Source organism: Uranotaenia lowii, chromosome 1, assembly GCF_029784155.1.
Source record: "Uranotaenia lowii strain MFRU-FL chromosome 1, ASM2978415v1, whole genome shotgun sequence".
Taxonomy (NCBI): Eukaryota; Metazoa; Arthropoda; class Insecta; order Diptera; family Culicidae; genus Uranotaenia; species Uranotaenia lowii.
In genome coordinates, this window is record NC_073691.1 from 35446326 (window position 1) to 35471574 (window position 25249).

Sequence of the window (25249 nt, forward strand, 5' to 3'; positions counted from 1 at the left end):
TTGAATCTAACTGAACAGTTCCGAATAACTAGCAGCGGACTCACGACTTCCCGCTAGCAGCCGGGCAAATTGGAAAGCGAGTACTGGCAAAATTCTTAGTAGAATTTTGGCGCTTAAGCCAGTGTTTGATTACGTATCTTTTTCCTTTTTTAAAGCTTTCCTTTTCGTAACATAAAACGTTAAGCCTAGTCCACACTAGGCAACATGAACTGCGATTTTTGTTATGAGACGAACTTTGTTGTCTGTTGTTGTTGTTGGAAACTTGAGACGGTCTCAGTGTCTCCCGAAGAAAATGGGAGGCACTGAGATCGTCTCGAGACGAACCGTCTCCTAGTGTGGACTAGGCTTTACACCCATCACCCCAGCTAAGTATATTTTGTGAAAAAAAAAACAGGCATGATATTGCCAAAGAATCTAATATCTGAGTATTAAACAATTAACTTTGCTATTGATAAAAGGCCTCAATTAACCTAACAATATATAGTTTTGTTTTAAATTAAAAGATAAAAACGAAAATTATCACTAGGGGAGAGTGGGGTAATGTGGGCCACTCTAAATATCTCAGGAGTGTGTTGATATAAAAATCTCAACCCTACTGTCATCGTCGTCGCTTTACGTAACATGTTTTTTCTATATGTTGTTGACTTATGTACGTATCATATGCTTCTTCAATTCAACTAGCCTAAAAAAAATGAACACACATAATTAAACAAGCACCTGCAAAATTTCATCCGTTGGAGACCTAAAGAACATAACAAAAATATGCTCGTAGCTTCAAACCAAAACCTCGCTATGGAATCTCCTGAATGGAGAAACACGTCACGTCCATCGGTCCAAAACTCGTTTAAAGACTGATTTTACCAACCGTCACCCAACTCCCACCAAATATTCTTAACCATGATTTACAAATGTAGTAGTGATTTCTTTCCGCTTTTTGTCCAAGCTCACCACTACAAGCAATACAGTAATTACATTGCCACAGTTCATTAAAACATTTATCTGCCATCACAGTTTGCGACTTTTCAAACATACACATCCTTTTTATAAAAAAGGAATGTTAAGTCTGTTCATTGTTTTCATTTTCGTGCATCTATCTACCACATTTATGATCTTAGTTTCGTCATGTTCTTTCATAAGGAAAAGGAGGACATCAATAAGTCACTAAAACGCAACCAATTTGCAAATTATAGCTTGTGGGGAATCGTGGGCCACATTTTGTGGGGTAGCTTGGGCCACCTATATTTTAGTGTTTTTGTGCACATTCAGAACTTAAAATACGTTTTTCATATCTGCAAAGTTTTCTCATGCCAAAGAAAGAGTTTTAAAAATATTTTGTCCATTTTTGTCAATCCGATAGAGATGAACATAAATCCTATACAAGGAATGTAGCCGAAACGTTCGCGAGCCAGGAATTAGAAACTATTTGATCAAACACAACTCTCTTTTTTATTTTTTCATCTGAAATTGCTTTAAAATAACTAAATGAATTATGAAATTTCAGCTTTGGGTCAACTCATAAACTATGCACGTTATCTAGTCAATTTTGATTTGGTGGCCCACATTTCCCCACAGTTTTTCAAAATAAAAAAAAAATACTTTTTTTAAAACAGTCAGAAATCGAGAAATAAATGTATCAAAAAAATGCCTAATGATACAGCGCCGATGTAGTCTAGTGGATAGCCTGGCGCGAGTCTGTTACTGGTATACCAGGCGTACTGGGTTCGATCCCCGGTATCGACAAGAAAACTTTTGGTTTCGAATCCCATAAGTAGTCGATAGGTAAGATGTGTTTCATTCTATAACTGACTTTATACCTAAAATGAATGTTCAATCAATGTTCCGCCAAAACCAAGCCACTCCTTAAAATGTTCCGCTTTTTTACTTGGAACATTATTCACAAAGTTTACTGATCAACACTGGAAAAAAATCAAACATAAAAATTTGAATTTTGTGATAGATAGAAATTCTTTCCAATTGTTCTTTTTCTCACTTATATTCAAAGGTTTGAAGAACCTCTAAGCTGAATGAAATTATGATTTTCAAGTAGTCGATGATTCATCATCGATTCTTTTTCTCAAAATAAGCAGCATTTTTCCATGACTTATATAAGACAGTACTGAATAACTCAAAAGCTCATAGAATTATAGTAAGATAATGGTTCAGTTAAGTGTTCTAGGAGCACGTTAAATCCATTTATGAAGAAAATTTTGTTTAAGTTGCTTCCAAATAATTATAGATTATAGAATTATGAAGATTAATTATTTCGCCGGAATCTTAATTAAATTGCCATCTATTATACACCAGTCACCTTTTTCAACTCAATTGTCCAGTACATAAAGTTGGAAGTTTTCTTGAGGTTTAAAATTTTTAAACAAATTACCAAATAAACTAATTCTTATACAAATTACACAAAGGTTACACCAAGTCAAGGTTTTTATGCGGTTTCAAATCAACCGTTTACATGTTCGACTTGAAATATTTTCTCTCAAATTACGTGTTAACAGTGGAAAATAACGGTGCAAATGGCAAAACACCGTGTAAATAGAAGTCTTGTGAGAAAAACTTTAGTTTATAAACAACTTTGGCTAATGGTATACGTTCACGCTCCTTTTTTAAAGTAGTTTTTGGTTAAGTAGTTTTGGTTCAAACAGCACTTCAGTGGCAGCCCTTTACTTTGAGTTCGACTGGGCAATTGCAAAACTAAGTTCTGATAGGCATACTCAATACAAAGATTTCGGCAGCCACACTCAAATTTATCCTTTTTTTTGAGGGTTGCTTATTTTCAGAGAATTAAAGAATGGTAACAATTTTTATTCCCCGAATTTCGCTGTTCCGGTACATTGCAGTACAATTTCAGAGCGGTGGAAAGTTTTGACACTCCCGGCCACAGAAAACTCCCGGGTGTTACTTCCCACGGGAATTAAATAACATCCGGAAGTTTCCGGACATTCCAACCCGCTCACCATATGATGACAATGACGGTCAGAATTTTACGCTGACACGGTGGACATTCCATCATGAAGATTCTTCATAGCTCCGGTAATTGTTCCGGAACGACAAAATTTTGCGTCGTGTTCGTTGGTTGCTGTTCCGGTTCGAAGTGAACTCGCTAATAAGTGTTTTCAGTCCAAAAAAGAGAATTCAATTTTTAGTTTATGAGGTCGAACTCAGCTTTGCTCCCTCGTTGAAGGAAAAAAGGAATCAATTCTGAGTTCGCAGTTCGAATTCCGTTTTGAACCATCGCAAGGAGGAAAAAGGGTACTTAACTTAAAGTTCATAGAATCGAACTATGTTTTGAAACTCGATCATAATTAATTTATAGTTTAAAAAAGGACCGTGTACAAGCGTGTATAAGGCTACACATTAGGCTTCTTTAAGAGTTGCTTAAATGTTCCGCTTTTTTCGGCTGTTTCCCGCTTTTTTTTTCGTGAAATGTCCCGCTTTTTTCTGAAAGTATCTGGCAAGCCTAAGTAAAGCCCTTTCACCCCATACCCATGTTGTGTACTTGATACAAAAAAGTTATTGCGGTTCAAAGATTGTATTCTGGCCGAAACTTCTCGTGTAGAACGCAATGCGTAAAAAGTACTCATTGCATTTGACAATTTGCAGCCAAAGCACAATCTTTGAACCGCAATAACTTTTTCGTTTCAACTCCAATCGAGTTGCAGTCTTCAAGTGGAATATTTGTCTCAATTTAGAATTTAAGAAAATTGTTTACTAAAAACGATCGGCTTATGAGAAAAAAGTACCCTGTAGTTCGCTAAATCACCAAAAATGCAAAAATTACTGTTGTGGTAAAGTAACCATAACTTTTTAAATTTTCACCTGAATTTGACAAAAAACCACTTGAAATCTTTGATTTTAATTGACATTTAAGATCAATAGAAAATCAGATTTTTTTAAATGGTTCCATCGAGTCTAAAACTTTCTCTTAAAAAAAATGCGTTTTTTCATTTTTTTTTCTATTATAAAGTCACTTATATCAACAATACCTTTGATCATACGTAGGAATAAAGTTCAAGTGATCAATAGCAAATTTATTCACCTGTAATATGCAAAAAAAAGATTTCAAATTCATGTTAAGCAGACCAAGATATTTGAATCTGAGTTCAAGTACTTTTTTTATTTTTCCAAAATTTCATATTTGGAGCATAACTCAAAAACTGTTCTACTGAGATTTTTTGAATTTCAGTTTAGGATTCAGCACACAGTTTCACATTAAAAATATAGGTCGGTCTATAAAGTTCACGATTTTTTTCAAATTTTGTAAACTAGTGTTATCAGAAGCAAAAAGAAAGTTAAATTACTAAAAATTGTTTATTGAGAAAGTTTGTCAAAGCAAAATTGTAGGTGATCTAAACTGTATACTTTTTTATTCGCAAAGCTGAAATGCAGATAAAAGAAATAAATTTATATTGAAATGAATCGAATAAAAAAAAAATCTCAAAAATCTATCTTAACTCATGGTTTTTGTTTCTTATTTTATAAATCCGTATCAAAATAATACCAATATCAACTAAATTTGTTTGAACGTTTCAATAGCTGCACTGTTCACATCTGTTTACTTTTGTATTTCCAAAACTATTTATATTGTTATGCCTTTGATGCAAAATTTATATTTTATTCTAGCATTTTGTTTCTAATTCTTATTAAAATCAAAACCATAAATTCATATTCTTCGATAATCCATTTCAATCTCAAAACTCCTCCTAATAGAAATGTTCATTATCCATTGTCTCCTTGGGGAAAATCGAATGTCAACAGTGTTTCCTTATTCTCGGAACCCATTCCACCCGCCATTATAAATTTAATATTAAATCAATTTTCCCGTTTTGCTCTCGTTTTTCTCCCCCGATTCCGGTTCGCTGGCTTGCAGATAGTCAACGTGGACACCAGCTGGGACCTGCTGCCCTACGTATGGTTCGGTTTCCACTGGCTGGCGATGTCCCACAGCTGCTACAACCCGATCATCTACTGCTACATGAACGCGCGCTTCCGGTCCGGATTCATCCTGGTGCTCCACGGGGTTCCCGGACTTCAGCAGCTCTGTTGCTGCATCCGGCACAAGGTCCCAAGCCAGCTGGGCCGGAACGTCGGCTCTTCGGTGGCCCTCGCCGGTGAGATCAATAAGGGGGGCGACTTTTTCTCGACAAACCACCAAACCAATGCCGCCGCAAATGTCGCCGGCCTCAGGGCACTGTCCGCCAAGGCCAGAGTGCGAGTTAGGTGCCACCCAAGCTAACATAACCTACATCTAATAGCAAAATATGTTATGATATATGACATGGTCATGATAACAACAAAAAAACGCACACACAATATTACAGAAATCATACACAACACATAAATCAGCCAACCTTCCATTCACATCTGATTGTGGTTTTTCGATTCCCAACCGTTACAGTTTTCTTATTCCGTTCGTTGTTGAAGTTGTATTTTTTTAAGGATAGTTTAAAGCTTTTTGCACCGCTTTGGCGCTGAAGTTCAATCATGTGACATCAAAGCTCACAATATTCAGGAAATAAAATCACAAAATTCCATTTTTTGGGTTAATGTGAAAAAGTAATATATGACTTTAGGTTAGTCTTTTTTAGCAAAAGTTTTTAACATTCAATCAACAGCTCATCATTAAACTTACAAACTAAACATCAATCTCCTAGTGAATATATTTTTTTAAAGCAACCAACCACATCAACCATCCATTTTTTCGATTACTCACACAAGGAAACTATTAACATTCCACTTACTGTTAATGACAATCATCATGGACGCAAAGTTTTCCCGATTGCTTTCAAGTTAATGAACGAACATTCTAGCTAGTATTCATAGAGATTCATCTCAAAAAGCTTGTCGCATCAACTTGAATCAACAACGCTTTTCTCACTTTGTTGTAGTTACTTTATGAAGGTAGAGCTTGCCTCCAGCTACTACTTACTATTTTTAAGTGGATGGCTTTTGTTTTAATTGAAAAATTATTTTAAATGGGTGTTGTCGAGGACTTCAGAGCTTGAAAAAAATCTGAAATTAATGGGATCGCTAAAGGAAACAAATCGTACCGACATATTCGTTACTGATGGGGCACCAAATTCAAAATCTGGAAAACATTGCTTGAGTGTTATTCATTCATTCTCCCTTAGTTGGTAATCAATTGGATCACGAAAAGCCCATCTTTAAATTCCTAACAAATCAATCTAACACATTTCGTGGAAAACTAGCCGAAAAAGTAAACATTAAATCAGATAACCAGTCTTCTGCTACACCACTGGTATGAATGTTAAATTGTTGTTAATGTTATCAACCACTTTTTTCTGAATCGAACGATCACCAAAAAACGTGAAATGAAAGAAAAATTGTACTGACTAACTCATTTTTGACATTTTAAACATTTTTGACATTGTTGATATTTTTGACATTGTTGACATTTTTTACATTTTTGACATTTTTAACATCTTGACATTTTATAAATTTTTGACATTTTTGATATTTATGAAAATTTTGACATGTTTGACATTTTTGATATTTTTGACATTTTTGCCAATCTTGACATTTTTGACAATTTAAACATTCTTGAAATTTATGAAATTAATGAAATTTTTGTTATTTTTGTTATTTTTGTAATTTTTGTAATTTTTGTAATTTTTGTAATTTTTGTAATTTTTGTAATTTTTGTAATTTTTGTAATTTTTGTAATTTTTGTAATTTTTGTAATTTTTGTAATTTTTGTAATTTTTTGAATTTTTGTCATTTTTGTATTTTTTGTAATTTTTGTAATTTTTGTAATTTTTGTAATTTTTGTAATTTTTGTAATTTTTGTAATTTTTGTAATTTTTGTAATTTTTGTAATTTTTGTAATTTTTGTCATTTTTGTCATTTTTGGAATTTTTGAAATTTTTATCATTTTTGTCATGTTTGTCATTTTTGTCAATTTTGTCATTTTTATCAATTTTGTCATTTTGGTCATTTTTGTCATTATTGACATTTTTTGACATTTTTGTATTTTTGACATTTTTATCATTTTTGTCATTTTTGTCATTTTTGTCATTTTTGTCATTTTTGTCATTTTTGTCATTTTTGTCATTTTTGTCATTTTTGTCATTTTTGTCATTTTTGTCATTTTTGTCATTTTTGTCATTTTTGTCATTTTTGTCATTTTTGTCATTTTTGTCATTTTTGTCATTTTTGTCATTTTTGTCATTTTTGTCATTTTTGTCATTTTTGTCATTTTTGTCATTTTTGTCATTTTTGTCATTTTTGTCATTTTTGTCATTTTTGTCATTTTTGTCATTTTTGTCATTTTTGTCATTTTTGTCATTTTTGTCATTTTTGTCATTTTTGTCATTTTTGTCATTTTTGTCATTTTTGTCATTTTTGTCATTTTTGTCATTTTTGTCATTTTTGTCATTTTTGTCATTTTTGTCATTTTTGTCATTTTTGTCATTTTTGTCATTTTTGTCATTTTTGTCATTTTTGTCATTTTTGTCATTTTTGTCATTTTTGTCATTTTTGTCATTTTTGTCATTTTTGTCATTTTTGTCATTTTTGTCATTTTTGTCATTTTTGTCATTTTTGTCATTTTTGTCATTTTTGTCATTTTTGTCATTTTTGTCATTTTTGTCATTTTTGTCATTTTTGTCATTTTTGTCATTTTTGTCATTTTTGTCATTTTTGTCATTTTTGTCATTTTTGTCATTTTTGTCATTTTTGTCATTTTTGTCATTTTTGTCATTTTTGTCATTTTTGTCATTTTTGTCATTTTTGTCATTTTTGTCATTTTTGTCATTTTTGTCATTTTTGTCATTTTTGTCATTTTTGTCATTTTTGTCATTTTTGTCATTTTTGTCATTTTTGTCATTTTTGTCATTTTTGTCATTTTTGTCATTTTTGTCATTTTTGTCATTTTTGTCATTTTTGTCATTTTTGTCATTTTTGTCATTTTTGTCATTTTTGTCATTTATGTCATTTTTGTAATTTTTGTCATTTTTGTAATTTGTGTCATTTTTGTCATTTTTGTCATTTTTGTCATTTTTGTCATTTTTGTCATTTTTGTCATTTTTGTCATTTTTGTAATTTTGTCATTTTTGTCATTTTTGTCATTTTTGTCATTTTTGTCATTTTTGTCATTTTTGTCATTTTTGTCATTTTTGTCATTTTTGTCATTTTTGTCATTTTTGTCATTTTTGTCATTTTTGTCATTTTTGTCATTTTTGTCATTTTTGTCATTTTTGTCATTTTTGTCATTTTTGTCATTTTTGTCATTTTTGCCATTTTTGCCATTTTTGTCATTTTTGTCATTTTTGTCATTTTTGTCATTTTTGTCATTTTTGTCATTTTTGTAATTTTGTCATTTTTGTCATTTTTGTCATTTTTATCAATTTTGTCATTTTGGTCATTTTTGTCATTATTGACATTTTTTGACATTTTTGACATTTTTGTATTTTTGTCATTTTTATCATTTTTGTCATTTTTGTCATTTTTGTCATTTTTGTCATATTTGTCATTTTTGTCATTTTTGTCATTTTTGTCATTTTTGTCATTTTTGTCATTTTTGTCATTTTTGTCATTTTTGTCATTTTTGTCATTTTTGTCATTTTTGTCATTTTTGTCATTTTTGTCATTTTTGTCATTTTTGTCATTTTTGTCATTTTTGTCATTTTTGTCATTTTTGTCATTTTTGTCATTTTTGTCATTTTTGTCATTTTTGTCATTTTTGTCATTTTTGTCATTTTTGTCATTTTTGTCATTGTTGTCATTTTTGTCATTTTTGTCATTTTTGTCATTTTTGTCATTTTTGTCATTTTTGTCATTTTTGTCATTTTTGTCATTTTTGTCATTTTTGTCATTTTTGTCATTTTTGTAATTTTTGTCATTTTTGTCATTTTTGTCATTTTTGTCATTTTTGTCATTTTTGTCATTTTTGTCATTTTTGTCATTTTTGTCATTTTTGTCATTTTTGTCATTTTTGTCATTTTTGTCATTTTTGTCATTTTTGTCATTTTTGTCATTTTTGTCATTTTTGTCAATATTGACATTTTTGACATTTTTGAAATTTTTTGACATTTTTGACATTTTAGACGTTTTTAACATTTGAGACATTTTGAGATTTTGACATTTTTGACATTTTTGACATTTTTGACATTTTTGACATTTTTAACATTTTTGTCATTTTTGACATTTTTTTTTTCATTTTTGACATTTTTGACATTTTTGACATTTATGACATTTTTGACATTTTTGAAATTTTTGACATTTTTGACATTTTTGACATTTTTGACATTTTTGACATTTTTGACATTTTTGACATTTTTGACATTTTTGACATTTTTGACATTTTTGACATTTTTGACATTTTTGGCATTTTTGACATTTTTGAAATTTTTGACATTTTTGTCATTTTTGACATTTTTGACATTTTTGTCATTCTTGACATTTTTGACATTTCGACATATTTGACATTTTTGAAATTTATGACATTTTTGACATTTTTGACATTTTTGACATTTTTGACATTTTTGACATTTTTGACATTTTTGACATTTTTGACATTTTTGACATTTTTGACATTTTTGACATTTTTGACATTTTTGACATTTTTGACATTTTTGACATTTTTGACATTTTTGACATTTTTGACATTTTTGACATTTTTGACATTTTTGACATTTTTGACATTTTTGACATTTTTGACATTTTTGACATTTTTGACATTTTTGACATTTTTGACATTTTTGACATTTTTGACATTTTTGACATTTTTGACTTCTTTGACATTTTTGACATTTTTGACATTTTTGACATTTTTGACATTTTTGACATTTTTGACATTTTTGACATTTTTGACATTTTTGACATTTTTGACATTTTTGACATTTTTGACATTTTTGACATTTTTGACATTTTTGACATTTTTGACATTTTTGACATTTTTGACATTTTTGACATTTTTGACATTTTTGACATTTTTGACTTTTTTGACATTTTTGACATTTTTGACATTTTTGACATTTTTGACATTTTTGACATTTTTGACATTTTTGACATTTTTGACATTTTTGACATTTTTGACATTTTTGACATTTTTGACATTTTTGACATTTTTGACATTTTTGACATTTTTGACATTTTTGACATTTTTGACATTTTTGACATTTTTGACATTTTTGACATTTTTGACATTTTTGACATTTTTGAAATTTTTGGCATTTTTGGAATTTTTGACTTATTTGACATTTTTAAAATTTTTTATATTTTTGACATTTTTGACATTTTTGACATTTTTGGCATTTTTGATGTTTTTGACATTTTCGAAATTTTTGACATTTTTGACATTTTCGACATTTTTGACATTTTTGACATTTTTGACATTTGTGACATTTTTGACATTTTTGACATTTTTGACATTTTTGACATTTGTGACATTTTTGACATTTTTGACATTTTTGACATTTTTGATATTTTTGACATTTTTGACATTTTTGACATTTTTGACATTTTTGACATTTTTGACATTTTTGACATTTTTGACATTTTTGACATTTTTGACATTTTTGACATTTTTGACATTTTTGACATTTTTGACATTTTTGACATTTTTGGCATTTTTGACATTTTTGACATTTTTGACATTTTTGACATTTTTGACATTTTTGACTTTTTTGACATTTTTGACATTTTTGACATTTTTGACATTTTTGACATTTTTGACATTTTTGACATTTTTGACATTTTTGACATTTTTGACATTTTTGACATTTTTGACATTTTTGACATTTTTGACATTTTTGACATTTTTGACATTTTTGACATTTTTGACATTTTTGGCATTTTTGACATTTGTGACATTTTTGACATTTTTGATATTTTAGACTTTTTTGACATTTTTTACATTTTTGACATTTTTGACATTTTTGACATTTTTTACATTTTTTACAGTTTTGACATTTTTGACATTTTTGACATTTTTGACATTTTTGACATTTTCGACATTAATGACGTTTGTGACATTTTTGACATTTTCGAAAAGTTTGGTCAATTTGCTCAAGTTTTCAATTTTATTCGAAGGTAGAAGTGCTTTTTTCTGATTCTTTTGAAACTAAGTCTGTTTATGTTTTCTGTTATCAGTTGTATAATAAGACAGAAATTACCTTCAACTAACTAGGAGCTCAAAACAACGCCGGCAAGGCAAACCGTCTTGTCTATAATTGATCTGTTGACACTGCTCACAGCAACTACCGCTATTGATGTAGGGATAATGTGGAGCAAAATGTCTCATTGATGTCAAAATTTTGTTTCAAGGCTCTAACCGCCAACAGATAATTTCCATCTATTTTAGTGAAGGGAACAGTACTTTCAATTGATCAACGTTAAATTTTCTAAGGATTTAAGCCCACTATTAACCGGAAGACTTTCAATTTATACTTGTAACGTCTCAAGACAGCTCACACAGATCATAGATCAAGTTTTGCCGCATTCGCTAGATTTTTGTTTTGAGATTTCCGATTCATTTGAGACGCTTCTTCTCAAGTATGAAGATCTTAGTTTTTCTGGTGTAAGTTTTTGTGTTAATTCTCATTGATAATATATTTAAAAAAGTTTTTTCAACTTCTTCAGAGTTGCTAGTCTTGCTTCCGTTCAGGGAGGAAAAAGTATATCTTGTTCCAAAGATGAAGGATGCATAATATCCGGAATGGACTTGACCCGTCCTCTTCCCGAAGACTTCAAGTTCCCTGCCAAACCGAATATTACCTTGCAGGATTGTAATGTTCCGGATTTCTCCCGGAGTTTGGCCGACCGGATTACCGAGCATCTTTCCATTCTGGATGGAACAAATTCAAAAGTGTATCTCAAATCAACCTTACGTTCTTTAACCTGCTTGAGAAGTGATCTTCAAACGGTGCAGATCGAAGCGGAAGATAACTTTGTGTTGGAGCTGCTAGACGTGCAAGGGAAACTGACGGCAGTTCCGGATAACGTCCAGCATCTGAAACGACTACATGTGCTAGATCTTTGTGAAAATGAGATTCTTGCGGTGAATTTCGATCAACTTGACAACCTGGAGTCCCTGCACAAAATTAACCTGGGACACAACCAAATTCAATCGGTGGCTTTGAGTAAAGCGGTCAATCTTCCGGCCTTAAAGGAACTGGTGCTTCATGGCAATCAGCTGAAGTCTTTGAATCTTCAAAATTTGAATGCCCTCGTCCTGAAATGGATCCACGTGTCCCACAATCAACTGGCCAGGATCGAGGGAGGATTTCCGGACCGTTTTCCGCAGCTGGATCGGGCTGATTTGGCTTTCAATCGATGGAACTGCGGCTGGTTGAGTGAGGCGTTGAGGAAAACAGACGCCAACCAGGTGGAAACTTTGAGGTTTATGCCCAATGCCACTTGCCACGGGATCGGGATGGGGGTCGAAAAAGTTGAATGCGTCGAAGGGTGAAATTTGAAGGAAAAGATGATGAAATTACAGAACAAAATATTTTATTAGATTTTTTGTTAGATTTTAATAAATATTGATAACAAAAAGGATCACTTTCAGGAAATTGAAAAAATGATGACACCTGATAAATATGATAATTACCATCTCAAAGCACTTGACTGGGCAAGTTTTCCACGAATTTCCATATTGGACGCGCTAGTTGAATTAAAATTCCTCCGGCAATATTGATAATTAAATTTTTGAGTCGAAATTCGCTTCATTTTTCATTGCAACGAACTTGTTCTGCGAATTTTGCCTTGTTTCTCGTCCTTTCATTTGAAGAAAAAAAAAATCGTTATCATTTCCTACTTCCATAGCATAATTGAAATTTCTTCTTCAGGCATTTTAATTTTTTTTCGAAACAAAAATGGGCTTTTCTGTGATCTTGTTTGATTGCTACCAGTCGAATTTGGTTTAAAGTTGCTTGTACATAAAAAAAACTTCATAACAGATACTCATTTAGTTTTTTTTGTTTTCCCTTTTTTTTCTCAATTTTTCACTCAATTTTGACGCTCACTCCGGTAGGAATCGATGAAGTATCGCATCTGCATCGAGTTAACACATGTACCACGTACATAAGCACCCGCCGGAAGACAAATCTCAACGTCCATCAGGTAAGTTTCATAGGTTATTTCGATTGGTTATTTCAGTTTTAATTTAAGTCTTCTTTCCAAACAGGTTGATTCTTATGATACTTGGTTCAATTGATTAAAAATGACTCTCTGGAGCCACTTTTAAATATTTTCAACTCATAATCCATGCAATTATTTAATTTTTTCCTATTCTTGGTTAAAATCCGTTCCCAATGACAAATTCACCGTTGAAGTATTCAAACAATTTGAAAATACTTTGAATAATGTCCCTTCCATTGGTCCTCATTCTATTCCGGTATGGGGTGCACGTAAACCTTCCCAGAAGTCTCGTTCATTTAGAATTCAAACATGAACGCCGAGCCCCGGAAAGTTGGGAAAAAATTTTGGTCTTTCCTTTCTTGAAATGCAGCCCAGGCTGCTTACTCTTTTTTTTTTTTTTGGTTTCTATTTTGAGGAAACACCCCATGGCCGATGGACGTCAAGAATCGAAGGTTTAAATCAAAGTGTCAACTTCCTGGTAGGAGGAATTTTTGGAAGCGTGTCGCAAAAGGTCATGGGCGGGTGTTCATTTTTTTTTAATTTTTTTTTTTCGAAGTACAAACATTTATTTGAATCATTTGGGTTAAAATATTTTTTCGTAGAAAGTTTTAATAAATGTTTCACCAATCACTGAAACGTATGTAATTTTAAAGATTTTTGAAAGTCACAGATTTTCGAAAATGTTGACAGATTGCATAGAATTTTAAACTTTTGGGAAAGCACCGATTTCAAACAGTTATGAATTCACAAAAAAAAATGTTTAAATTTAAAACCTGCTTCGAATTTCCTTCGTTATACCGAGATATTGATGATATTGAAATTGACTTAAAATTCAAATATTTGAAATGGTTTTGAATTCTAAATTAGAATCCAAAGTTTTCGCCTAGTATGTGAATATTAACCCTTCGTTTCATAAAGTTACAAATATGCAACAATTAATTAAAACTGTTCTAAACTTCACATTTAGCTAAAAAGTAAATTTTTTTTTCGATGGGAATAATATTTATAATTTCAAGATCACGTTCAATTAAAAAAAAATATTTTTAGTGTTTATAGGAACCAAAAAAACCCACTTGAATCTGAAAAATATGGAATGTGGAAAAAGCCTAATTTTTCAAATTTTTGGCCTAGTGTAATTCATATTGAGAATTTTTTTTCGACTCAAAAAAAATATTTTCGTATTCCCACTAAAGTAATTTACATAATAAACAAAATTTGAGATTTTTTTTTGTTTTTTCTCTGATATAATGGGTTTTCAATAACTGTTGCAAATATGCAACACCATGCAACGGTAGTACCCTAGGTAGTTATATGGGTTCCATAGTGTGTTTTCGAAACTTGCATCGTTAAACAGTGTATTTGTTTCCCGATGACAATGTTTTCGTTATAAATGATTTATTATCATGTTCAGGCCGTATTAAGAGGGGGGGGGGATGAGAAAAATTGCCCCCCCCCCCTGAATAAAGAGGGCCCCCGAGGTGAAAAAAATAAAATTTTTGCTCTAAACCGTTATCAAAACTAGATAAATATTATAAAAAGTTCAAAATTTATCAAACTTTAAACAAGGACGGGTCCGAATAATTAACTTATTTGGGATTTGTAATTCAGCGTATGTAAAACACATTATTTTGATTTTTTTTCCGCGGCCCATTGGTATAACAAATACATATTTTGAATAAAAAAAAATGTCGGATGCCTTCACAACTTGCAAAATAAGCATATACCAATTTTCAAAAGTTCTATATTATTCAACGTGATTCAAACTCAAGTACGGGGCTTTATCCAGAGAGTTTAAAAATCTAAAAACAAACAACGAATACGCTTTTTTATTTTTCCACTTGAAAATTCAGTACTATCTGCAAACATTCGATAACCGAGGTTTGAAGTATTGTTTTGCTTTTTTTTTTATTAGAGATGAAGGAATGATTTGATTGAAAATTACAATGCTCATTATTTTTTACTAAAGTATGAGCCGTTTCTTATTATCAATCGACGAAAAATGCTCTTTATTTATACTATTTAACCTTTTCCTGGAAGCTCTGGAAGTTGATTTTAAATTGAAACTTTTTGTTCTCGAATTTAGTTTTATTTTTATTTCTTTTTTATTCTTAAACTGATTTCAAGTTTGAATTCTAATTTTAGAATCATGTTCCAAATTCTAATGCTCATTCCGAAGAAATCTTTATTGTTCTTTTAATTTTGCCAACAAATGATATTTAATAGTTTAATGTAATTTGTAATTGGATCATTCCTTCAAAACTAAATTGAGACTTTGCTCTTCAATATCAAGTTTGTTTATTATAACTGGCATATAGTTATGGTATGATTTAAGATTAAGAATCTTTATCAGAACCAATTTAAATACGTTTTCGGAATTGATATGTGTTGATTTGTTCAAGGTTATGTTCAGAAAAGTTGTATAGGTAAGAAGCTTTCCATTTTGCCGCCGGTCGTGGCCTAGAGGATAGCGTTCCAGCCATCTAAGCCAGAGTCCATGAGATCGAATCCCGATCACGACACATATAGTGCTCTTTCCGTGGTCTGGTGGTAAGATGCTAGCCATAAAATCCTTGAAAGATGTACGCCTTAGAGTTAAGTAAATTAGATCTCTTCAAAGAAACATGAAGTTTCACTGAGATCCTATATGTGTGTGTTCGTTTTTTTAGCACCTTCAAGCAAACGTAAGAAATAATTTCCTCAGTAGGTGGTATATTATCGCATAACTACTCCTAGCTAATTTCTCGAGAGTCTTTGTAGTCTAGTGGATAAGCTGGTGCGAGTCTGGTTCCGATGTGCTAGGCTGGGTTCGATTCCCGGTATCGGCGAGACAACTTTTGGGTTCGAATCCCATAAGAAGCCGACAGGTAAGATGTGTTTCCTCTTATAACTGATTATATGAATGTTTAACCAGCTGCCAGCTGGCCAGGTATATGCACGGATGCCGGAATACCTCTAAGTAACCTGATTGACTCGTTCTTCCAAAATATACCTACATACGAAGCCATGGGGTCGGTTCCAGAATGCATGAGAGCACATACTTAGGCAGAAACTGCGGTGAATCCGTGCACCCATGGTGGAAAACGGGGGCCGGACATTCGGCCGAAGGCCGATAGGCCGAAAGATGTTAGGCCGAAGGTCGCTAGGCCGAATGGGTTAAAAGGCCGACGGATGTTCGGCCGAATAGGACAATAGGCCGAATGGGACATTAGGCCGAAGGTTATTTGGCCGAATATTATTTGGCCGAATGGTCATTTGGCCGAATGGTCATTAGGCCGAATGGTCGTTAGGCCGAATGGTTACTAGGCCGAATGGTTATTTGGCCGAATGGTCACTAGGCCGAATGGTCATTAGGCCGAATGGTCATTAGGCCGAATGGTCATGAGGCCGAATGGTCACGAGGCCGAATGGTCGTAAGGCCTAATGGTCATTTGGCCGAATGGTCATTAGGCCGAATGGTCGTAAGGCCGAATGGTCACAAGGCCGAATGGTCGTTAGGGCGAATGGATGCTAGGCCGAATTTTACACTTGTCTGCATGCTAGGCCGAATGGTCATGAGGCCGAATGGTTATTAGACTGAATGGTCGTAAAGCCGAATGGACGATAGGCCGTGGTCGCAAAGCCGAATGGTCGAATGGCCTTGCATCCATTCGGCCAGATGACTATTCGGCCTATCTATTGATCGGCCTATCATGTAAGAAAGCGATAATATGTCTTATAGGCCTAGCATAAATTCGGCCCAACGACCATTCAGCCTAACAACCGTTCGGCCTAGTAACTATTCGGCCTAACGACCTTCTAGCATCCATTCGGCCTTACGACCATTTGGCCTTACGACCATTCGGCCTATCGTCTATTCTGCCTTACGTCCATTCGGCCTTACTACCTTTCGGCCTAGCATCCATTCGCCCTTACTACCATTTGGCCCGACGATTATTCATTCTAATGACTATTCGGCCTGACGATCTTGCGGCCCTACATCCATTCGGCCTTACGACCATTCGGCCTAATGACCATTCTGTCAAATGACCATTCAGCCAAATGACCATTTGCCAAATGACCATTCGGCCTAGTGACCATTCGGCCTAATGACCATTCGGCCAAATGACCATTCGGCCTAGTGACCATTCGGCCTAATGACCATTCGGCCTAGTGACCATTCGGCCAAATGACCTTTCGGCCTAATGATCATTCGGCCAAATGACCTTTCGGCCTAGTGACTATTCGGCCGAACATCCTTTCGGCCTTGCGTCCTTTCGGCCTAACAGCATTCGGCTGGATAACCGTCGGCTGAATAACCCATTCGGCCTAGTGGCCTGTTCGGCCAGATAGCCCATTCGGCTTAACGTCCATCGGCTGAATGACCTTCGGCCGAATGGCTTTCGGCCTCATGACTTTCGGCCGAATGACCCAGCCTCGTGGAAAACCAACATACATAACTACTCCCAGATAAATTCTAAACTTTTTGGTGTCCAGAAATCTAGATTTGCGAAGTTCCTGTGCGAAAACAATGATTAGTGCAAAAGAAATTAGGAATAAGCATTTATTTCCAGTTGTCAAGTGTGAAGAAAAAAAGGTGTAACCATTTCATGTTGTTGCAAATATGCAACAATTAATATTTTTGCTAAATAACCGAATTATGTGAAAATAATATTTTTTCCTTATTTTTCCCTTCATGTATTCATTATTGCGCACTATTGAGAATTTTTTCGAGAAAAAATAAAAAATCATGAAATGAAGGGTTAAGTTGAATGTCCAAGTCAGAAAAACTTGTTCGAATGTGGCTTGAGATTTAATATTAAAAATCTGGTTTTGTAGCTTCTTTATTTCCGAACTTTTTCTGAATCCTGGCTTCGATTTTAAAAATGCAGTTCTGATAATTAGGGTTCGAAGTAAGAATTAGGCGTTTTAAATTATTCCGAGTAAATGTTCGATTTTTTTTTGTTAAAATCTTACAAAAATATCAAAAAATATTCCAAATGATGCCAATTAACAAATAAAAAGAATTTCATGGCTTAAATCTTACAAAAATTGTAAACGACTCATCTTTTGGGAGTATTAAGAGAAAATTTCAATTTTTTTTTATTGAATTTTGTATGTAAATTTCGAATTCTAAATTTTCCTTGAAGCCCTTCCTCCGCCTTAAAGACCCTCCTCGGCCTTGAAGACCTTTATCGACCTCGAAGACCTTCCTTGGCCTTGAAGACTTTTATCGGCCTTGAAGACCTCCTTCGGCCTTGAAGACCTTCCTCGGCCTTGAAGACCTTCCTCGGCCTTGAAGACCTTCCTCGGCCTTGAAGACCTTCCTCGGCCTTGAAGACCTTCCTCGGCCTTGAAGACCTTCCTCGGTTTTTGAGACCTTCCTCGGCCTTGAAGACCTTCCTCGGCCTTGAAGACCTTCCTCGGCCTTGAAGACCTTCCTCGGCCTTGAAGACCTTCCTCGGCCTTGAAGACCTTCCTCGGCCTTGAAGACCTTCCTCGGCCTTGAAGACCTTCCTCGGCCTTGAAGACCTTCCTCGGCCTTGAAGACCTTCCTCGGCCTTGAAGACCTTCCTCGGCCTTGAAGACCTTCCTCGGCCTTGAAGACCTTCCTCGGCCTTGAAGACCTTCCTCGGCCTTGAAGACCTTCCTCGGCCTTGAAGACCTTCCTCGGCCTTGAAGACCTTCCTCGGCCTTGAAGACCTTCCTCGGCCTTGAAGACCTTCCTCGGCCTTGAAGACCTTCCTCGGCCTTGAAGACCTTCCTCGGCCTTGAAGACCTTCCTCGGCCTTGAAGACCTTCCTCGGCCTTGAAGACCTTCCTCGGTTTTTGAGACCTTCCTCGGTCATGAAGACCTCCCTCGGCCTTAAAGACCTCTTTTGGTATTATAGACCTTCCTCGGCTTTGAAGACCTTCCTCGGCCTTGAAGATCTTCCTCGTCCTTGAAGCCCTCCCTCGGTCTTAAAGACTTTTCTCGGTCTGGAAGACCTTCCTCGGTCTTAAAGACCTTTTTCGGTCTGGAAGACCTTCATCGGTCTTTAAGACCTTCCTCGGTCTTTAAAGCCTTCGTCGGTCTTGAAGACCTTTCTCGGTTTCGAAAACCTTCCTCGGTATAGAAGACGTTCTTAGATTTTGAAGATCTTCCTCGGTCTTGAAGACCTTCCTCGGCTTTGAAGACCTTCCTCGGCCTTGACGACCTTTCACGGTCTTGAAGATCTTCCACGGTATTGAAGACCTTTTTCGGTCTGGAAAACCTTCCTTGATCTTAAAGACCTTTGTCGGTCTTGAAGGCCTTCCTCGGTTTTGAAAACCTTCCTCGATCTTTAAGACGATCTTTGATTTTGAAGATCTTCCTCTGTCTTGAAGACATTCTTCGGTCTTGAAGACCTTCTTCGGTCTTAACGACCTTCCTCGGCCTTGAAGACCTTCTTCGGTCTTGAAGACCTTCTTGGGTCTTGAAGACCTTCTTCGGTCTTGAAGACGTTCCTCGATTTCGAAGATCTTCCTCAGTCTTGAAGACCATCCTCAGTCTTGAAGACCTTCTTCAGCCTTGAAGACCTTCCTCGGCCTTGAAGACCTTCCTCGGCCTTGAAGACCTTCCTCGACCTTGAATACCTTCCACGGCCTTGAAGACCTTGGTCGGCCTTAAAGACCTTCCACGGCCTTGAAGACCTTTCTCGACCTTGAAGACCTTCCTCGGTTTTGAAAACCTACCTCGGTCTTGAAGACGTTCTCAGATTTTGAATATCTTCCTTGGTCTTGAAGACCATTTTTCGGCCTTGAAGATCGTCCTCGGTTTTGAAGACCTTTCTCGGTCTTGAAAACCTTTCCCGGTCTGGAAGAACTTCCTCGGTCTGGAAAACCTTTCTCTGTCTTAAAAGCCTTCGTCGGTCTTGAAGACCTTCCTGAGTTTTTAAAACCTTCCTCGGTTTCGAAGACGTTTTTCGATTTTGAAGGGCTTCCTCGGTCTTGAAGACCTTCCTCGATCTTGAAGACCTTCCTCGGTCTTGAAGACCTTCCTCGGCCTTGAAGACCTTCCTCGGTCTTGAAGCCCTTCCTCTGTCTTGAAGACCTTCCTCGGTCTTGAAGACCTTCCTCGGTCTTGAAGACCTTCCTCGGTCTTGAAGACCTTCCTCGGTCTTGAAGACCTTCCTCGTTCTTGAAGACCTTCCTCGGTCTTGAAGACCTTCCTCGGTCTTGAAGACCTTCCTCGGTCTTGAAGACCTTCCTCGGTCTTGAAGACCTTCCTCGGTCTTGAAGACCTTCCTCGGTCTTGAAGACCTTCCTCGGTCTTGAAGACCTTCCTCGGTCTTGAAGACCTTCCTCGGTCTTGAAGACCTTCCTCGGTCTTGATGACCTTTCTCGGTCTTGAAGACCTTCCTCGTTTTTGAAGACCTTCCTCGTTCTTGAAGATCTTCCTCGTTCTTGAAGACCTTCCTCGGTCTTGAAGACCTTCCTCGGTCTTGAAGACCTTCCTCGGTCTTTAAGACCTTCCTCGGTCTTGAAGACCTTCCTCGGATTTGAAGACCTTCTTCGGTCTTGAAGACCTTCTTCGGTCTTGAAGACCTTCTTCGGTCTTGAAGACCTTCCTTGGTCTTGAAGACCTTCCTCGGTCTTGAAGACCTTCCTCGGCCTTGAAGACCTTCCTCGGTCTTGAAGACCTTCCTCGGTCTTGAAGACCTCCCTCGGTCTTAAAGATCTTCCTCGGCCTTGAAGCCCTTCCTGGGCCTTGAAGCCTTTCCTCGGCCTTGAAGTCGTTCGTCGGCCTTGAAGCCGTTCCTCGGCCTTGAAGACTTTCCTCTGTCTTAGAGACCTTCCTCGGCCTTCAAGGCCTTGAGGACCTTGAAGACCTTTCTGGGTGTTGAAGACCCCAAATCGCTTCAGTGTTCTGGAGTAATCTTAACAATAAATTTGCTTTTTAAACCCCTCACTCTAAGCTTCTGTATAAAAAAAACCACGAAATTCTTAAACTGTTATTGCATCTGTAAGTAAAAAAAGCTGTTTCAGGCTTTGATGAAAAACTGCTTACATTATTTTTGAAACAACGTGTCGTTTCAGCTGTCAATCTGTGTTGATGAGTAAACCGTCAAATGTCAAATGTTGACTGACATTTAGCTTTGATCTGACGTGGGACTCAATCACTAAAGCACTGAGCAAAGTTAGATTACTTTTATGCCCGTTTCCGATAACCCCGGCCGTCACTGGCTGTTGTCTGTTGGATTGAGCGTTTTTGGGTGCTTGGATGATAAAAATTGGAATGGTTTTGCTTAAGGTTGCCAGATTGCCCGGTTTAACTCGGGTTTGCTCGAATATTGTATACAAAATTTCAAAACAGTCTGGCCAGGCCGGTTTTCCGGATTTCATTGAAAAATGCTCCAAATTTTTGCCTTGATTAATTCACTTTCTTTGGCAAATCGCACATAAAAAAAAACAATTTTTGTTGGATTCCTTTTTAATTTATGCCTACAAAATGAAATTTTTTGAGTGAGTAATTAAAATCTGTCAAGAAATTCGATGGAATTTTTTTTCAATTTTTTCCGGGATGTCTGTTTAGTTATTTTTGGGTTTTAACAAAGTTTGCCCGGATATTGCCCGAATTTTTGGTCGATTATAGATAAAACTGTCCAGATACGTGCTGATGAAATTCTGGCAACCTTAGTTTAGTAGCTCCAGCGGGCTGAGTCTAGTTGGAGGAAAATGCAAACGAACGATAAAAGATGAACGATCTCGAAATCTCCCGGGTAATGAAACGGAAAATTTGCAATCAATTCGAGAAACGACTGAACTGAGCCTGCTTGACGACGAAGAGGATGAACGAGTGTTTAACTTTAGGTAGACTGCATCTGGAATGCTCTGCTGGCAGAAAATGTAAACAGAGACCTACTCACGTTCATATAAGTTTGTATGTACTTTAAACGACACATCGAGAAAACTAACAAATCCACTGTTTCCTCACAATTTCGGAAGAAGGGGTTTTTGGAGAGACGTTGATTGTGTCAGTTTTTCAACAGATTGCTGAAGATTTCCCAAAAGACAGCAACTTTAGTCTCGAATGCGAGCAGACTAAGTGAAACTATGAGAGGGACTTTGGGTAAACAGATATCACCCTGCCTCCACCTCCCACACATCCTTGCATCCACCCGATAAGTGGGAGGATTTTCCAGGAAAACTTATACCTACTTGATTCAGTTCATGGCGATGACGACGATGTGTTTGGCCTTCCGGTAGTTTTTGCTACCAACCCAGGAGGAAAAGTCCTTCGGAATCACTTTTTCCGACATGTCATGATAAATTGGCTTTCTCGAAGGCTAACCTAGCGAAAGTCGAGTCGAGCAAGTCATGCAGCCTTTACCTGGATAACTGCATAGGATGAAGATTCATTGCCAGGTCTATCTGGTTCCGGATTTGGGATCAAACCATAGATATAGGTGGGGTACAACTCGTTCGGGTGAGCCTAATTGTTCTGAGCTAAGGGGTTATATCTCTGAAGGCAACTTCAAGTCAAACAATCTCATAAAAGCTCACTTATGAATTTAGCACAATCCAACGGATTAGACTCTCAAGCGAGAGAAGCTCATTCTTTATCAAAGGAAGTCTTTATCTAATTCAAATGTCTTTTCCCCATCAAACAAATTTTTAAAAAGAAGACTTTGTCAAATCATTTTTTTTAAAGATTCAAGTCAACTGTAAGGTTAAGTCAAAAGGAAAAGTTAACTTAGTAAGATAACTTTTAACTATTTATTAGAAAGATTCAGTGTGTAAAATCTCATATTAATGTTTGAACGATTTCTCACGGTATTCATTAAGAAATAGTTTTATTGTTTCTTTTGATCATAAATAGACTTTTTAGGTTGAGTGTATTCCCTTCAAACGCATTACAATAATTGAAAGTTTCTAGAATAAAATCAAAATGTCAATTGCTATATGAATTGAATCAGAGTAAACAAAAGGGGCGTTAAGATTAAGTTAGTTTTTTGTTCCATGGTGACCATCTTTTTTTTTTTAAATTCACTTTATGCTTCAATTGAACTCTAAATATTTACTGTTTAAAAAGAAATGACTTAAATTTTGTATGACATAATCTGAAACCACAGATGCTTAATGAGAATATTATTTAATGGTGTTAATTCTGATAAATTTTCCCTTTACTGATCCCAACGAGTTCATTCCATGTCTCTTCAGAGACTTTATAATTTGCCAACAGCATCTTTAAATTTTGAATTATTAATTCATAGAGTTCTTTCAACTAACAGGAATATCAAATGTTAATAGCATTTTGAGCCATACGCGGGCCTATGGGATGGGAAGGTTGATCACCTCACCCTCAAAATACTTGCATATGCTGGAATTTTAATTAAAACTTTTAACTTTTCCTAGCTGATGTATTTACTTCAGGATTTTCAAATTTTTCCACTGGTAGTATTTTTTTTACATAAATAAATGAGTTTGTAAATCATTTTAAGGCTAAAGATTCAGTTAAAGTCGGTCTCCCAGACTCAATCAGCTTTTACTTTCAATTTCCTGTACAAAATTTCTCCTAATAACTTTTGTTGAGTTCGAGGTATCTTTTAAAAAAATGTCATTTATTTGCCCTTGTATGCCAAAATTTACACGAGAAAATGAATATGAATTTTGTTTTTGCTTTAATACCTGAGTTTCAAAATTATTATTTTTTTCATTTTAATGGAATGACAAATTTTAAAAAAAGCTAATATGAAAGTGAATATGGTTATTAGACTAAACAATTGAAATATTAATTTTCTGCTACATTTTCGGCATACGCTTATTGCCTTCATTCAGGAAATTTTTAATTTGATAACATACATAGAAGAAAACAAAAAGACTATCGTGAACCGTATATGTTCCGTTCCTTACATACATATACAGAGGAGTAGCAGCCAAATAGGTCACGTCAAATTTTGCAAACTGACCAAATATTTACATTTTGTAGAATGGCCCACAAAAACTGAGCAGTGCAAAATTTCAGCTCCATCGGACTTTATTTAGGGGTGCCTCAAAGCGAGTTGATGGATGTTTCGAACTAGATAAAATTACGTTTAGTTTTAAATTAGTGTTAATTCCTGAAAACTAAATGTATCGAAAAAGTTTAAAAATGGCTATAAAAGCTCAAGTGTTATTACCACTTTTTTCTTTTCTCTTTCAAAAAGCTGATGAACACTTCCATTTAAAAATAAATAAATATGAGATTTCGCTGAGCACGAAATTTGTATTTTGCAGCCAATTCAAGCCTGTAAAAGTTCGTCAGGCTTAGAAAAGGTCGTCAAGAAACTGTAGAAGTTCGTCAAGCTTAGAAAAGGTCGTCAAGAACCTGAAGAAGGTAGTCTGAAACCTGAAAGATATCCCCAATAAACTGGAGAAGACCTTCAGGAGCAAAAACAGGTCTTCAGGAACCTGAAGAAGGTTGTCAGGATCCTGAAAAAGGACGTCAGAAACCAAGACAAGATCATCAAGATCTGGAAAAAGGTCGTCAAGAACATGGATTAGAAGGGACAGGGACCTATAGAAGATCTAAAGAACATAAAATGAGTCGTCAGGATTGAAGAAGGTGGTTAGGAACCTGAAGAAAGTCATTAAGAACCTAGCAAAAATCGTTATGGACATGTGGAAGATCATCAGGAACATGGAGAAGATTGTTAGAACTTGAGAAGGTCATCTGAAACCTGGAGAAGGTCGTCAAGAACACTATCAAGATCGTCAGGACTGATGGAGATTATCAAGAACCTAATGGAGATCGACAGGAATTAGAAGAAGGTCTTCAGGACTTGATAAGGTCGCCAGGAACCTGGAGAAAATTCTCCGAAACCTATAATGATGAAAAATGATCTTAAGGAACCTGGAGAATATCGTCAGGAAAAAAATGGATAAGATCATCAGGAACCTGGAACAGGTTATTCGAAACCTGGAGAAAATCGTCATGAACCTGAAGAGGATCATCAAATGCCTGTTTTATCAAGAACAAGTAGTAGATTATCACGAAACTAATAATCATAAATCCGAAACGTTACTTAAGTTTTTCGTCCAGAATAACTCCCAAATCCTTGAAAGACGTGCAGCGTTCATTGGGGGGCCCAGATATGTTGTAGGTCCAGCTGATGGTATTAGTCTTGCGGCTGAAGGAAATGATAGCACGTTTTGGAATACTGAT

At 35.2% G+C, this 25249-nt stretch overlaps 1 protein-coding gene across 1 annotated transcript in view; it reads left to right on the top strand.

The window, feature by feature from the left end:
• Positions 1–25249, top strand: part of LOC129739417 (RYamide receptor-like) — a 588515-nt gene that overhangs the window by 555165 nt on the left and 8101 nt on the right. Inside the window, exons 6-7 of the mRNA XM_055730867.1 lie at positions 4877–5117; positions 13001–13089. Coding sequence (XP_055586842.1) covers positions 4877–5117; positions 13001–13089 — 330 coding nt within the window. The remainder of the gene's footprint in view (positions 1–4876; positions 5118–13000; positions 13090–25249) is intronic.